Source organism: Phalacrocorax carbo, chromosome 7 (assembly GCF_963921805.1).
Source record: "Phalacrocorax carbo chromosome 7, bPhaCar2.1, whole genome shotgun sequence".
NCBI classification, from domain to species: Eukaryota; Metazoa; Chordata; class Aves; order Suliformes; family Phalacrocoracidae; genus Phalacrocorax; species Phalacrocorax carbo.
The window spans coordinates 26937762-26954700 of record NC_087519.1 but is presented as its reverse complement, the minus strand read 5'-3'; the positions used below and the strand labels follow the sequence as shown (position 1 = coordinate 26954700).

General features: G+C 44.7%; 1 protein-coding gene and 1 long non-coding RNA gene across 2 annotated transcripts; one reads left to right on the top strand and one right to left on the bottom strand.

Annotated features, from left to right (window-relative positions):
• The first annotated feature begins 135 nt into the window (after window positions 1-135).
• LOC135314329 (uncharacterized) lies at window positions 136-14495 on the top strand. Its single transcript, XR_010373836.1, has 3 exons — window positions 136-225; window positions 11269-11371; window positions 12301-14495. It is a non-coding gene; the product is annotated as an uncharacterized LOC135314329 (long non-coding RNA).
• Window positions 218-15810, bottom strand: LIPH (lipase H). Its single transcript, XM_064457150.1, has 10 exons — window positions 14693-15810; window positions 10415-10782; window positions 9591-9699; window positions 9379-9480; window positions 8259-8348; window positions 6971-7138; window positions 5918-6013; window positions 4810-4921; window positions 1988-2161; window positions 218-383 (listed from the first exon to the last, which is right to left on the bottom strand). The coding sequence occupies exons 1-10, from the start codon at window positions 14742-14744 to the stop codon at window positions 311-313; spliced, it is 1344 nt and encodes a 447-aa protein (XP_064313220.1). The 5' UTR covers window positions 14745-15810; the 3' UTR covers window positions 218-310.
• Between the last annotated feature and the right edge of the window lie 1129 nt (window positions 15811-16939).

The following is a 16939-nucleotide window of genomic DNA, read 5'->3' as shown; positions in this document are numbered from 1 at the left end:
TGAGGGCGGGGCGCGGCCCCGAGGGCGCGGCGGGAACCTCACCTCGGAAAAGACGCAACGCCAGCATGTTTTTGTCACGTTCACAGCCCCGTTTATGAATCTTTGCCCTGACTACATCCGTTGACAGGCCTTTAAAGGTCCGTTCCAACCCAAACCATTCTGTGACTCTATGACAAGAGGGTCTCCACCACGCTGTCGCTCGGTCTCCACAGAAGGAACTTTCAGGTGAGCCCCCCTTGTGGCTGTGAAAATGTTCGCCGCATACAGACGTAATGTCCAGAAATAACATATTTGGGGCTTAATTCCTGCTCTAACACGGGATGGGCTTGAAGGTTTTTTTGGTGTTCTCCATCAGGACAAGGTCGTATCTGCACAGCTGTGGTCTGCACGAAAACAGCACAAGCCAAAAGTGAAAAATGGGCTTTTTTTTTTTTTTTCTATCATCCCCCAGGCAAGTCTCCAAGCGTGCTGGAGGCTTACGTAAAATAAGTCACGTTCTCAAGGCAACTGGCTTTGCCTAAACCAAGGTGGACTTGAAGCCTTACTCAGATCACAGATACTTTAAGTGTATTTTCATTATGTTCTATGTTATCTTCTGCTTTGCCTCATGGGAAAACAAACCAGCTAGCAAACAGGTATTGGCTACAAAGTTCACAGCTCTCTTTAAGTCAGTCTGCACTTGCATGACAACCAAATAGGTGGTCCTTCCATCTCTCCTTGCCCACCTGCGTGTTCCTGCCAATTCCCTGGTGTCAGCATTAGGGATTGCGCTGCCACTGAGCTGAGACCAGGCCTTGGTCTGGCTTAGAACCAGCCCAGCCGAAAACCAGAGGGAATGCTTAGGCTTTCACCTGGGGCCACATGAGCAGTAGCCCTGGCATAGGGAAGGAGAGAGGGCAGGACATCCCTCCCTGTGACAGTGACTGATTGCTTAATGAAGTTATACTCATAGCCTGTGGCAGCCCTTCCTGGGGAAGACTGAATAGCCTCTAATGTAATGTTTAGGCATTTGCATCTACTTTTTAAAAGATTAGATTTGGATCTGGGGCTGGAAGTGAATGTGGAGACATAGGACAGGAGAAGGGGAGTGTCAGTGAGAGGGAGCTGCAGAAGGACTTCTCTTGTTTGATATGCACAATCTTTTTCTTATTCTAAGACTAAAATAAGGGTAGCAGATTTTTATGAACTGCAAAGACACATGTTCTGCAGCTCTGTCCTTTTTTTGTTGCACCCTTCTCAACGCTGTAATGTGCAATCCTTGTTTTAACCCAAATTTAGAGCATGTATGGCTTGATGTCCGCATACTGTCCTTGCACACAAGGTCAACCTGAGAGATTCTGTACTTGCTGAGCTCAGGCAGAGATCCCCTCCTCCAAAGGTGCCCTGAAAATCATGGAAGTTTAAGGGTAGGACCATAGAGTAGACAGAGGTTAACAAGGTGACTGAAGCGGCTGCAGAAATCTCGTCAGCAAATGGCCTGGTAGGTACCTCATGACATTTTGGGCAGTAGTCAGTGCTTTGGGCCAGCAGCTCCCAGTTACTGGAATTCCAGGAGTAAATTAATCTCCCTGTTTGACTGGTCATAGAAATTTACTGAGATAGAAAATGTGTATTTGGGGCTGGACATCTGTATTTCCCTGAGAGATGCATTTACTTTCAGCTCAGAGTTCAGGCCTGGACAGCTTCTCTGTAGCTACTCAAAGGTCATTTTCCTGACCAAAGGTTAAAATGTCAGACCACGTCAGAGTTAGATCACTAATTGCATGTTTTCAGTACAATAAGACAAACTCTGTGTTCAAGTTCAGCTATGGGATTTGGGTGCATGCACTGAAGGCAGAATTTATTGCCAGTGTAGATGTGCAAGAATTATTAAATGTGAAATAAATATAATTATTCTGGATGAACTCAGCCAGGCCAGGCATCTGGGAGATTAATTTACTTCTGTCCAATTTGCAACAACAGAAATACTTTGTAAACCTCTGCTTACCTTTCTGGATTTGTAAGTGACTGGAACCTCATTTGGAGAATCCTGAGTTTGAATTTTGGGCCAATGACAGATCCCGTGGAAAATGTCAAGGAAATTCTATCTACATTTTCAAAGTCCTGGTCAAATCCAATTAGCAAAGTGATTTGGTTGTACCGCTGAAAGGCTGCAGCTTCTCTAAAGATAAAGGAGACAAGGTGTCTGAGAGTCACCAAGGGGATAGCACCAATTTTAATATATTGGGTATATTATTAGAAACAGTGCTGGGGGAGGAGGAGGACTGAACCTACGATTAGTTTCTGATTTACAGGAAATGGGTATGGATTCAGGTCTCCAGCTATGAACCTGCTCAGCCACTTTTGCACTCAGTTATTTGGGGTGGGAGTGGGGATGCAGAGGTCTGATGCTGTTTGCTCTGGTCTCAAAGCAGAATCCTCACTGTGACTCTGTGCTGAACTTGAGTCGACCAGACCAAAATGATGTTTGTACATGACTGGTTGTGCAGACCTTTGACACTTTTTGACCCCGTCTCCCACAGCATCCTCCTAGAGAAGCTGGCAGCTCATGGCTTAGACAGACATATTCTTTGCTGGGTAAAAAACTGGCTGGATGGCTGAACCCAGAGAGTTGTGGTGAACAGAGCTAAATCCAGTTGGCGGCCAGTCACAAGCAGAGTTCCCCAGGGCTCAGTTTTGGGGCCAGTCTTGTTTAATATCTTTATCAATGGTCTGGATGAGAGGATCAAGTGCACCCTCAGTAAGTTTGCAGATGACACTAAGTTGAGTGGGGTGATCTGGACAGGCTAGATCGATGGGCTGAGGTCAATTGTATGAGGTTTTACAAGGCCAAGTGCCCCATCTTGCACTAGGGTCACAACAACCCCATGCAGCGCTACAGGCTTGGGGAAGAGTGGCTGGAAAGCTGCCTGGCAGAGAAGGACCTGGGGTTGTTGGTTGACAGCCAGCTGAACATGAGCCAGGAGTGTACCCAGGTGGCCAAGAAGGCCAACAGCATCCTGGCTTGTATCAGGAATAATGTGGCCAGCAGGAGCAGGGCAGTGATCATGCCCTATACCTGGCAATAGTGAAGCAGCACCTGGAATCTTGTGTTCGGTTTTGGGCCCTTCACTACAAGAGGAACACTGAATAGCTGGATCATGTCAAGAGAAGGGTAACGAAGCTGGGGAAGGGTCTGGAGAACAAGTCCTGTGAGGAGCAGCTGAAGGAGCTGGGGTTGTTTAGCCTGGAGAAGAGGAGGCTGAGGGGAGACCTTATCAGTCTCTACAACTACCTGAAAGGAGGCTGTAGTGAGGTGGGTGTTGGTCTCTTCTCTCGAGTTACTAGTGATAGGATGAGAGGAAAGGGCCTCAAGTTGTGTCAGGAGAGGTTTAGACTGGATATTAGGAAAAATGTCTTCACTGAAAGAGTGGTGAGGCACAAGAACAGGCTGCCGGAGGTGTTTAAAAATGTGTAGATGTGGCACTTTGGAACATGGTTTAGGAGTCATGGTGGTGTTGGGTTGGCAGTTGGACTTGATGATCTTAGAAGTCTCTTCCAACCTGAATGATTATATGATTGTCTGATCTGAACACCAAGTCATCCAAGGAGTTTGCAGAATATGTTGCTGTATATAACCAGATTTTAAAATCTGGTTGTAACAAAACTGTGTGGCTAAGGTAGCTCTACCAATGGAAGACTCTACACTGGGAGTATTAATGTCCCTAACTATATTTCTGGTAGTTCGCTTCTGGCAAATGCAGCAGAAACATCTGTGAAACAGTGCAGGTTTGACTGGAATTAATAGAGAGTAATCCAACTTCTCAGGATAGGAAAATGGCACAGGGTTAAAGACATTAAGCCTCATAGGACTGGGGTTTGAACTTGGTCCTTTTTGACAGAGTGGCTGGTTCTACTTTGAGATATGCATGAAAACTGCCCTGGTCTTGGGGCAAAAGTAGCAGAGATGCTCACAAGAATGCTGCAGCCACACAACACATTCTTTATATAGCCAGTTGTTGTAAGGCCATAGTTTCAGGTTTCCCATGAGGGTGAAGAGTGCAGATGTGACTGGAAGTGTATCCTGGTTGCAACACTTAAAACGACTGGCCTTGTTTAGAAATTTTAGGAGGCCTGACAAATAGGACAAGTTTTAACCTGTCAAAGGTGTTTACGACCTCGGTGTGTGTGAGTAAGCACACTGCATGGTGGGCTGTCACACGCTCAGCAGAGCAGGATGATCCTGTTGTGCAGCCCCAGGGAGCTCTGCAGATTGCTCCAGTGCAAGCAGATACAGCTGAGAGAATACGCAGTTAGAGACACTTGGGAAAACTAGTTCAGCGTGACTTGTTTGGCTGAAGTGTGTTTAGATCAATCAGGAATTTGCATGTCCACATAAACACCAGTCATTAGTTTGCCTCTCCAAGTGGAATTATTTGATTTGGGTGTTACGTATTCAGGCCCAGGTTCATCTCAGCTGTCTTAGGCACCCGGAGCTGGAACAGAACACTCCCAGGAAAGGGAAGAAAAGAGGGGGAGATGTGTTTTCCTTCTGCTTTAGTGGAAGACTAGGACAGCTGTGCCACTGGCTGAGATTGTCCACTTCAGTCCTTGAGATGACTGAGAAGGGTCCAGACCAAAGGGCTGGGCTGTCAGCTGGCGTGCGCTGGGGGAGTCTGGGAAAATTGCATAAGGCCAGGTAAGCCCTAAGGCATGTACACTATCAACTATGAGCAGAGAAGTTAGAGGAGGATATCTTGCCTTCTCCCAGATGCAGTTGAACCAAGTTATTTGCCAACTTTACCAATCTGATGTTCTGTAAAAACTTACGGATTAACTTTAGATTCTGCCTTCTTCCCAGTTTCATCAGCTAGTACAATGCTGAAGGTGCCTCTTCTGGTGTCTGTGTTCCATGTAATAATATCCACAAAGTAGTGATAAACTGAGGGGAGAGAGAGAGGGAAAGAGGGTGGTTAGACTTGCACGCTCTGCTTTCCAGCCCGGCTGTGTGCCTGTCTGGGGGCAGAGCTGCAGGTGGAGTACGTCATTCTCCTGTTTGCTCATCGGACACAACACGTTCAATTTATCTCTAAAATCTCTTTCTCCTTCTTTTGCAGAGATTTCTAACAGGAATATTAAGAGATGTCTGGGAAAGCACTACAGGAAGGGCTCACAAGTGGCATGCAAGATGACCTCTCTTTTGTGGCTTTCAGCAGGCTGCCTTTCACTCCCTGCCTTCCCCATTCATTTTCAGATTGCCTTTTCTTTCTCCTGTCCGCCTCTGAAGCCCTTCATGTCTGTTCTCAGCATCTGTCATTTGTCTTCTCTTTCACAGAGCAGAATATTCTGTTTCTTTCTCTGACCTGTAAGTCACTGAATTCACTTGCTGACCAGCGCTGGAGCTCAGGCCATAATCCCTGCCCATGGCTTGGTATGTTGGTGATCGTGGGGGTGAGGAGAAGCCTTGGTGACACTTTTTTTTCACTGATTCCCCTTGCCTGGGCCCCTTCCCCATGCCATTCACTTTTATCCAGGGTAGCTTTTTTACCTGTTCAGCTCAGAGCATGTCTTTGACTCTCATTGTTCCCACATACCTCTTACTTGCACAAGACAGTGGTGTGTTGTTTTGAAACACAGTTTAGAAATTACCCTTTTATGTTTTATTTGAATGTTCTCAACAAGTTTCCTAGCACTGTAAGCAAGATGAGCCTGTTCTTGCACATCTCTGGTGAGTAGCTGGCTTTCTCAGCACCAGGCAGGTTTGCAGGTAAGGAATGTAACAGCAAGACTGCAGATGGACATGATTCTATCAAGCAGCCACTGGCTTTGTTTCTAAAATGCTGGCTGTGATGCCAATAGCAACTAACCATCTCTGCTTGGCTGTTGCTGAAGGAGGCAATACACAAAGAAAAATAATCTCAGAATCTTAGTCACTTACTGCAAAATGGCTCTTTTTCTGCTGTATCAAAAAACATACTTGTCACTGGATGGCTCTGTTGTGTTAAATAGCTTTTCCACTTATGGGCATAATAACCTATAGATGACAGATTGAAAATGAAACAGAGAGTTACTGCACAGGTATATAAGCAACTAAACTGCTGAAAATAACAAAGCAAGTATTTAAGAAATAGTATATTGCTTGCCAGCTGCAAGGTAGTACTGTGTGACACATGCTCCCATACTCTGTAGACTTATGCCAGGGCTTAATTATACTTGTGTAACTAAAGCCAACTGAGGGTCTCAATATCCCTGGTTACTGTTCAGCAGTTATTTTAAGATTGATCCTCTTCCACATCGGATACCCATGGTCAAGAAGGACTTAATTTTGCAGTACAGAATGAAAATCATCCCCTTAGCTCTGAAATTAATTTCCGGAGGTGTCAGTTGTTTCTAGCATCAACATTCCATCAACATGCCTTTAGCATCAACATTTCAGAAATGGCAGCCTGAATCTGGGCTGTCACATCCAGGCTAGGACACCTCTGTGGGTCAGTTACAAAAAAGCAGAATAGCCTTTGTTCACCCCTCTGCCATTCCTTTTAGAGTCAAGAGGGGTTTTGTGGTGCTGAAAATTCCTTAGAAAAGATTCTGTTTTAGCAAGAAGATGCCCCTATCCCTCAAACTCTGCATCTGACAGACTTTAATTCATTTTTCCTGTGACTTTAGTGTAAAGAACCCAAGTCTTGTTTTGGCTTTTCTAGTTCAGGATCCTTTACATGTGGATTTCTGTTCTAGATCATAACATGATGTGACCATACAAAGAGCAGGGAAATTTCTCAGGCCTCTCTTGCCTGCAGCAGGGGCTTGTACCTCTGCAGAAGCCAAGGAGAGACCATCTCAAAAACCTCCATGGAAATAACTTACATCCTTTTTGCAAAGCACCATGTTGTGTTAGTCCGTTAGCAAAACATTTGTTACACACCAAGTTTTACAATGGGCAGCTCTGTCAGACAGGTGTATTCAGGATGTATTACATTCCCTGGATCCTTACCTAGGATGGGACATGGCATAGGCCAAAAAGTTTCACAGCTGGTACATTTGCCATTCCTGTAATTTCTGTACGAGTCACACGGGTATGCAGTGATATTGCAGCTCTGCTTCAGGGATGACATGAACAGGAGAACAGACCTCTGGTGGTCACATTTAAAATACTGCAATCCTTAATCATACATAGGGAAGAAATATTTTGTTAGCAATCCTCAAGCTTCAGGAAAACACTGTTAATGCACTGGCAAAAGAAGACACACCGATGGACAGTTACTGACCAGTCTGGACACAACAGGTGGCACTGGGGAACACTGGGCTGTGGCAGAGCAGTGAGGGGGCACTGGCCTCTCCCTTTGAGTGCACTCAGCTCTGCCTGTGTTTGCTGTTCTTCTTGTCTTTTTTGGTTTTAAAAACATATTTGTTTGTGTTGTTACTGCAGTTTCAGAGGATCCAGCTATGGATCCAATTCCATCTCAGGTGTTCTCATCTTTTTTCTGAGCTCAGGCCTGATAGCTGGATATTGCTTTTCTTTTTCGCACATAGCCTTCCATTTTGGTGTAAAAAGCTCTTTAGAAAGATACAACTAATAAAAGGAGTTGTTGCATGAGCAGCAAAATGAGTGAAGCCTCATTTCCTATGGATTTTTGTTTCAGGCTGGTTTTCTATGTAGATTCTCTTGGGTCTGATAAGGGTTGAGTTCACATTACTGCCTTTTCTTCTGGGAGGTATTTTCTTCACCCACCTTTCATAAAACCAGTTCTGCTGTCAGGCTGGAAAGGAAAAAAGCGTTCTTGCATTCAAGACTAGGGCTCTACCTGCCAGACTGCACTGTCACTGCCAAGGAGGATGCATTGGATTCAGTATAATTGCCTAACCCACATTCATCTCAAACCTGTTTTCTGAACAGGTTCTTGCCATTGCTAGTCCTTGGGGTTTTGTGTGTGTTCTAAGTAATTTAAAAAATATATCCCGCAGGTTTTCTAAATGTAGTCACAAAATGAAGGCACAAATCTACCTGATGACTTTTTGCACAGAAAATTAATATCATTTGCATTTGTGACAGAGAGCAGAAGGATTACCACTGACTCCTATGTCTGCCTGGTGCACATCGGCTAAACTCACGTGACGTCGGTGTACCACATCAGTGCTGGGAAGAAATTGCTGTCATGGCTTTGCCAGAATATGGTTTTCATGTATTTTCTAAGCAGTGATGATGTTTCTCTGGCCTTCTCCTCTTTTCTCATTGGAAACATTTTGTCAGTGTTTGTGCAATTCAAGGCAGAATTAATTACCAGAAAATATTGTCAGTGGACAGCCAGGCTGGTCGGTCCCGCCATTCGGGTAGAAGTCTATGTGGCCTAGTGCTTCTGTGTAACCTAGTCCTGACAAAAGAAAACATCAGGGGTGTGGGGAGGGAATATTAAATCGTAAAATGCAGAAGAAGGAAATATAAGAAACTACCTGGAAAAAATAATAGTTATTTAGCTCTACAATGTCTGCCTGTGCAGCAATATTAATGTCATTCATCTGTTTAGGCAGCAGGCCAAACAATTGTGACCCAGCTGTGTCATTTTAGCAATGGTATCAAATATCTAAAATAACTCTGTGAATGTGAGAGCACAAAATTTGTTTTTTTGTGCCGCTGCATGCAGGAGAGGAAAAGGGATGTGAAACACTGGGTTTCATATTGCTATGCTGCTGAAGTCAGAGTTCTTGGAGGGACTGGGAGAAGACGAGAGGCAGCAATGAGGTGGGAAAGCCAAGCGCTGGGAGTAGGATGTCAGTGGGAGCAGAGCAGGGGGCTTGGGCTTGCATCACACTGCTGGCCTGGCTGGCTGATGTGAAGACGTGCTGTGCACTGGCTGGGAAAGCAGAGGGCTGAGGGAGATTCCAGATTTACCCTAGGGGAAGGTTTAGCCCATGGGAGGTGGAATGAAGACTGGAAGCATCATGCAGGGAGCTACGGGTTTGGGGACAACTGATCTGCTGTGCAAGGCATTGAGCTGTGTGATTAGCTTTTGAGATGCTGCGTGCTTTGAGGCAGGCTGACCCTGCAGTGTAATGTTAGTGCGGAACCGCTCCAGCAGGAGTGTGTTCTGTGGCAGCAACAGGGCACTCCTGTACCAGTGCCTAAGTCCTTGTACTTCATAAGCCAAGAGGCTATAATTGCTGTAGAACAGCAGCATGTTTTGAAATGCAAATAGAACTGCAGCTCCTGAGGGAGTGCTGAGCACAATGTGGGCAACCAGGCCCACAGGACCCTTCACAGCACCAGGGAAGGAGACTGCTGCCCCCTTGGGCCAAAGGAGCAAGGATCCCCCAACACTGCTGCCTACCAGAGCCCCTGCTTTCCTGTGCTCCCCATCAGTCTCTAGGTTTCCTCATAACAGCAAAGAGCAGAAATGCGCATACCATCAGTATCCGAATGAATGACATCAACAAACTGTGCATCTGTAGGATCCAGCCTTTCGCTAGGTGGCTTTCCTCTGTACAAGGGACCTGCTGGGTCAAGGCCTGCAACGCAAAACCGTGCGCATGGCATCATTTCAGTACTGTGCAGCTCACTCTGCTCACGGTGAACAGCTAATCTCAGAGCTAAAGGACTGACAGGAAGAAGGGCTTACCTGTGATTCTTCCAAGTGTACCACCAAACATTTGTCCCACAAAGCCAGAGATGTGTGCTCCCAGACTCACTCCTATCATGTGCATGGAGTCAAGTGATGCTCCATCAACCTGAGATTTAAAAGTACCTGAGGTCATAGCTTTTAGGCACATGAAGGGCATAAAAAAATATCAGGAGGAATGTAAATGCATCTCCCTACTTTTCCCACACTTTTTCTTGATGTGTTCCACTCTGTGTAAATATTCCCCCTTTGATAGTCCCATAGTACAATTAGCACTCACGGTGAAGGCCCATATCTGAGAGCCGCCATGAGAACAGTTCATGCAATGGTTGTATTTTCCTGAGGCAGTGACTACAAGTGTGGACAGGAACAAATATTCATGAGCCCCGTGAGCACAACTCCAGTTGCCCACATGTGGTTCCTGCAAGGCATTAGCAGGCATAACAATCCTAATGATCCAGTGTCACCGACTGTGCCTGTGCCACAGCTGCGAGGAGCTGCAAACTGTAGCTGATCCCCATAAGCTGACTTTTGGACATCCAGAAAGTGGAAATGAGTTTCTTTGTATGGGAAACATATCTGTGGAGTTTTGTATCCAGAAATGTAGAGACTTAAGAGTGTAAACTGAATATTGCAACAAAAGACTGTCGCACCAAATCCAAGGGTAGAATTTGGCACTGCAGTATAGTTGCACTTTCAAAACCAAATGCATTCCTTTTTAGGAGTTTATTTTCCCAGACATCCTGCTGTGTTTAAACTGTTCCTTTGTGTCCTTTACATACTGTGCATTAGTGACTATATTATAGTGTGAACATTCAACTTACCAACATTTCATCAATAATTTTCTTCAGAATCTCAGCAACTTTTTTGCCGTTTCTGGAAGCATTACTGTAGATGAGAGTTGTTGCCCCCTGGTTCCAGTCCACAAGGATGATGTTCATGTCTTCTACGGAAAGCAGAAGATGTACCAAGTCAGGGATCCAGACCGGGGTAGAGCCTGTGAGTCGGTATCCATGGATGATGAAGGTGGTTTTCTTGGTCACATCTAAATAGTTGGAGGCTGTTGAATTGAGCTCTTCAGCACAGTTTGGGTTCTGTCTGGTGTAGAGCAGCAGCTTCACTTTCAGATCCGTCCCTATCAAAGCGTTGCCAATGCTGAGAGCTGTGAATGCAGGACATGTCTTCCCAGGATCTGAAAGGAGCAGTGTGGCAATCCTGAGGTTAGCACCAATATGTTTGCTTTGACCCTTTCTACCTGCCAGCCCTGCACAGGCACTGGTACATATGTTGTGAGCTGTCTGAGCTGGGGCTGCTTCTTTCCTCTCTCATGTTCATGACTGGAGTTACCCTGAAACTTAGGATTTTTTGCCATGTTGAAACAGAGACAGCAAGTGTACCTTCTCAGAGCAGCTTTCCCTGAAACAGTACAGTCCTGCTTCCACTAGCAGCTGGAAGATGGCATGGACTTTCTAAAAAAATCCCACTAGTGTGAGGAAGGTGTTAGAGACTGACAACTAGGATGGTTGCTGTATTGCTCTGAGCAACCCAGATGCTCTGGACAGGTTCTAGGGTAAAGATACGTACTCGTGGTTTGTTTGTAACTCCAGTCTGGAGCTGACAAGCTGCAGAGGATCTTGCTGTTGTGAGGGGCAGCTCAATGATTCATTTGTATTTGCAGATGCAGCCTGCTATTTCAGACTGAGAAATGGGACACCCTTTGGCTGCATGAGATATGTTACTGATATTGCTTTGTACACAGCTGAAGAGTAACTGAATTTTATGTAAGTGCTGCTTTATGGGACAGTCTCTGCCATTTGAAAGCCTGTCTTTGTTCCTTGGTTTTCCAGCAGAACACCAGCTGAGCCTTCAGAGTCCAATACAATCTCCAACAGGGCATAGAATATAACTGCCTCCAGACAGACATTGCTTATGAAGGCCCTCCCAGGTTTTGTAGCCTCTCCCTGGCTCACAATCCTTTTCCCCAAATCCCCTTAATATTATTGAAGCACCTTGTGGGAGAGGATGTCTCCCTCACACATATACCCTGGGCTGCAGTAATTGTTCAGGCTGCAGTTGCTAGAGAAATCTTCCTGATCTTTGTTGCTTCAAGGGCTGTGCAGTAGGTAGAAGGGTTTAGAAAACCTGCAGCTATAAGTTAATTGTACTCTAGAAAATCTCCAATACTCTGTGCATTTTAATTTCTAAATTACGAAACACTCACAGTTTCTGTGAGCACCTTTCCCTTTTCTCCTCCTATGGAAATTAGGAGCATAACAGCGACATAAATGTTATGTGCCCAGCACATAAAATAATCTGCTCAGTTGCCACAGTTCTGCTAATTACTTTGTAGAAGTCCCAGGAGCTCCAGAAATAAAAGTTAATAGGCTAAAAGGATGTTGCAGTTAAGTCCAACTGGATATTTTAAATTGCTACCATAAATTCAGAAATAAATTTTAACATTTGAAATCCACGGAGTCTTTCCTGAATAAAGCCTATGGTAAAATATGAACAGCAGGACAGGAGTGGTGGAAAATGAACCCTCAGCCAGGCACCGTGAACATCAGTGGCCTTTTGAATTGAGGGTGTTCTGCCTCTGTCATTCTTCAGCTGGGGCTCCCAGGGGCAGTGTGACTCTGGGCTCTGCTTGCAAGAGTAAAGGCGACCTGGGTGGCTGTCTCCTGACCAGCTTGCTGTCATCTCATTCTTACAGTGCCAAGATGCTCCAGAGAAACAGCAGGAAGACTTCTATGACACTGCTCATGTGGAGATATCAAAGTAACCAGCAGAGAGAAGTTATAATTTTTTGCTGATATACACCAGCATACACAGTGATACTTAATGACTGTCCTCTAGGTGCTACTGCAAAATAAAAGAAGTTATATTTATTTTTACTAATAACTAGAAATTGTTTTCGTTATTGTATAGTGTTATTACATAGTATTGTTAAGCATCTTTACCGCCACTGAAGCTGTAGTAATACACACGGAAATGCCAGGCAAGAATTACTTCTATATGGTGCTAGATTGCACTGATTGCTTAATTTGTTTCTATATCCTCTGCATTGTGCTGAGACTTGCCCAGAGGAGCACTATGTTTGTCACCAGCCCAGCCCAAACCTCCTGGTAAATAAGAGCCTTTGAAGAGCTGATTGGCATTTGCTAATACCTAACACAGGAACTGTTTAAAAAGCCTTGTTATATCTGCACCAAGTCTGTTAGATTTGTTCTATTTTGATTAACAAAATCAGATCAGTGCTAATAGTGGGGGAAAACCTGCCAGCTTCTCTTCTGGCAGGCTGGTGCATATCCCAGACTCACCCACCATGTGTTCCAAAAGCTGGCACATGAGGACAGCCAGTTACCCTGGCTTTGCTTTTCATTCTGATAAGCACGGTGAGTCCTACCCAAACAGCTGGAAGTGTCTTTGAAACTCCAAAATTATTTCTCTGATGGGGCAAGAGACTTATTGATATTAACTCTGCAAGCAAATAAGCGAGGTGGAAACTCACACCCTGGCACTGTACTTAACCCGTGTCCAACAGACCACTTCCCTCCAGGAAAGGTGAATAAATGTGGCAATTAACTCAGTGTCCTGTTAACTTGCTCCCAGCCCTGTCTTGGCCGTTAGCTTGCTGAACAGCCTCAGGCAGTTCACTTTTCTCCCTCTGCTCATTGTTCTGACATGTAAAATAGGATGGCAAACAACAGATTTCTGGGCAAGGTGCTCTGACATGGCAGCACCTGGAGCAGGGGGCATACTAAGTCGTTAAACCGCTGTTCCTACATGGGAGCTGGACATCTTTTGTCTCGAGCCTGAGATCAGCCTCTGAGGTGCTATTGCAGCAGGAGGGGCACTTCAGAATAACTTGGTCATTCCTTTCTCGGAGACAGTGTTTGCAGGCTTTTTCTTCCTTCTGTCCTGGATGTTCATCCTATGGACAGACAGGGTTTGCAATAGCGGCATTTTGGGGCTGTGATCTTGAGGCTGTCTGCATGAATAGAATAGCAGCTGAGTTTTTTTAACTCCACTGGTCTGTCCTCTTGCAAAGTAAAGTTCCAATGGATTTTCATTGCAATGGGTCGGTCAGTGGTCACTTGGCCAGATTTGTAGTTGTCCTAGCTGTGGTCCTCGGGAGACTGTACTGCCACATGGAGCCCGAGAAGGGGGCTGCTCACCCAGTCAACACCTTGCACAGACCTCAAAAAGACGTGTTGCTTCTTCTGCATCTGTCTGCACTTTCACTGTTGCTCAAAACACTGTCACCTTGCATGGGATTTTTACAGTGTGTTTCAACAGACTGGTCTTATGCGTCAATAATGAAGTCTTCAGCTTTAAGCACACTTCACTTCCACACAGCAAATCTCAGCAGCATTGTTGAAGAATTCCGTCACTTTTCCACAGAGAGTCTGCCCTCTACCTCTTAAAATGATCTTCAGTATCTCACTGGGTTTCCTCAGTGCTGTTTTATACAATGCTCTTTTCCACTTATTATTACTGCATTTCCGACATCATATTTAACAAACTAAGCAAAATGTGACCCCAAGATTACTCCAGAGAACCTGATGAAATACAAGTTAATATTTATAAGAATGTTTCTTTTTTTTTATCCTGTTTTTTTCCCCTACAAAGCAGAGAGCTATAATTTGACTTGCTCCCATTTGTATGCTAACACAAGGCAGTACATTTGTTTATTGTTATACAGGTTGATTCTTAGTAGGGCTGTGAGGATATCAAATGAAGTTTATTGTTCATAAATGGTAATTCATCCTTTGCGTCTGTCATGTAAGACACTACTGAAAAGAAATCATTCTTCTCTGAAGATTTCAAATTACATTTTCAGTGTCAATGGATAGTACTTATATAAGAGAAATGTTTGCAAAATGATGAAAAGATAATAAAAATGACTTCTGGTTTTACATTTGAAACTCTTAGAGCTGACTACATTCATGTAACCAGTATAATTTGCTTTGCCAAAATAATGCTAGTGAAAAACCCCACGCAGTAACTATAATGCAGAGGGTAGATATATTTGTGCTTCTGCAGAGCACAGGAAGCATGTTATATTTGACAAAAACATTCAAAACACACTGTTGATTTCTTACCTGTTTTCACCCCATACAAAAGGTAGATGAACATGACACACAGCCTCAGCATACGGACTTCCACATGGAACTTCTATAGGTAAAAGATTTGAAGGATCCCACAGTTTCTTTGGCATGTGTCTGCTGTCTCTGACAAGAGTTTGCTCTCTTTTTCTGCCAGTAACAGGAGGTGTGGTGAAAGGAGGAAGTTGCAAGTCAAGAAATTAAGGCCAGTCTTTAGTTATACAACTAAAGCTTCTTCTTAAAAAGGCGAGGCACCTTCTATTCTACCAGGCTTCCTTATTTTAAATATAGTTTGCCCTGGGGAATGACTAATCAAAACCACAAATGGTTTGGTATCATGCTGTAAGCAGCAATTTGACTACACGTATTGAAACTACAGAAATCATTGCATGCCTGTTTGTCTTTTGCAAAGAATGTCAAAAGGCAGCGAAGAACACAGGTGTCACTGCAAGTCTGATAAGCATCTGGGCAGGGCCAGTACTTGGTTTCACAGGGCCCTACATTGGTAGCATTCATGATGATCCCTCCTCTCCTACGTCCCTCTAGCTTTCCTGAGCACTGTGGCCCAGCATCCCTTCTAACCCACAAGATCCTGTCGTCTCAGGCAGGAGGCAGATGCACAGCACAGTGTTGTGACAAAGGGAAGGTACCAGTTCAAGTCAATCTGGCTCTCCATTGGCCTGCCAAGCAACTGCTCTCTTGGATGACACTTGCACATCTGGCATCCCCACCACATTTTCTTGCAGACCTGATGGAACCTCATAAATCCATCTCTAATTCAAGTGAGAAAGGCTTTTTTTTTTTTCCCCCTGCTTGCTTGACAGGAGGAAGAAGATGGCAGATGCAAAGACAACTGTCAGGGGCAGGAAAGGAAGTCTGAAATTGGAGCTGGCAAAATTGGAAAGATGAGGGTGGTGGAGAGTTTGTAAAGGGATGAGAGAGGTGGGGAGGGGAAGGGAGAACAGGGATGGCTGCAGACAGAAGCTGTGTGGCAGCTTTGCCTGATTTTTTCTTTGCAAATTCTTCTAAAGTAAGCCAGGGAAAGGGAACATGGGGAGGATCAGAAACACCTTGTCAAGCACAGGCTCTCTTTCCCCCCCCGGTGATGATCCAATGAGGAGCTGAACAGTTCTGAGCTGCATAGCTGTTTCTTTGGTCCATGCTCTACATACTAAGCTTTTTGACTTTGCTAATTCTTGGGTTAATCCTTAACTCTCCCTGCTGGTTGTCTGCAGCTCCTTCTTGTTCAGACAAGTGCATGCTGCTTTTCTGGTGCAGGCATGGCTTACACCGCAGAGGAGCGCACCCAGCAACACGTGATTTTTTCACAAGCAACTTGAAGCTGTCCAGCCTCATGCAGCTCAGCAGTCTCACAGAACATGTGCCGTGCTGGGATCCCATTTGCTAATCACGCAGGCAAAAGTTGGTTTTTGTTATTTTGAAGAGGATAAACATTGAGAAAAGACACCAAAAAACTTCTGTGGAGTCTGGAAGCTGCAAGCTATATGAAAGTGCTTTTTCTGATGCACTGGCAGAAGAAAATCATTTGAAACATTGTTTTCCTTCCAGTTCCTTTCTCACCTCTACCAGTAATCCTAAACTCTGTCAAAATATTTTCTCCTTAGCAAGTTCTGCCAATGGTGCGCAGGAATTGGTCCAACAGTGAAACATGCAAGATGAACAGAAGGCTTTTACCTATTGCAAAAGACATTTGAGAATCAGAGATAAAATGAGATAAAGAAATCAAGAGGGCCTTGCCTTTCTTCTCATCACAAAAAGAGGTAACAATTTATTTCCTGAAGCTAAGCCCCACTTGTTTCTTTACCCCATCACTTTCCTCAGATTTCCGTTTCTCATCTGAGGTGGCTTATCCAAGTGGCTATCAGCTCCACAGGTGGTACACTGCGACTGGAAGGCTCTTCCTTGTAACTCTCAATCATCCCTCAAAAGACAATGATTTTGAGTAACAGCCATTTTAGCATAGATTAGATTGTTTACAGTACGCATATTGGCAAACCTGCACAGGATGCCAGCGCTGGAAATGCTGTCCACTGCCACCATCAAATGCTGAGATGATGACTTCAAACAGCCAGCTGTATTTACAGATCACTCAAATCCTATCGACCAGTCTTTCATGCCTGCCCCACACAGTCTTCCTCAGCCACACACTAGTTAAAGATGGTAACAACTGACTTAGGTTATTTGGTTTTTGTACACTGAACTCTAACCACAGAATACACAGGA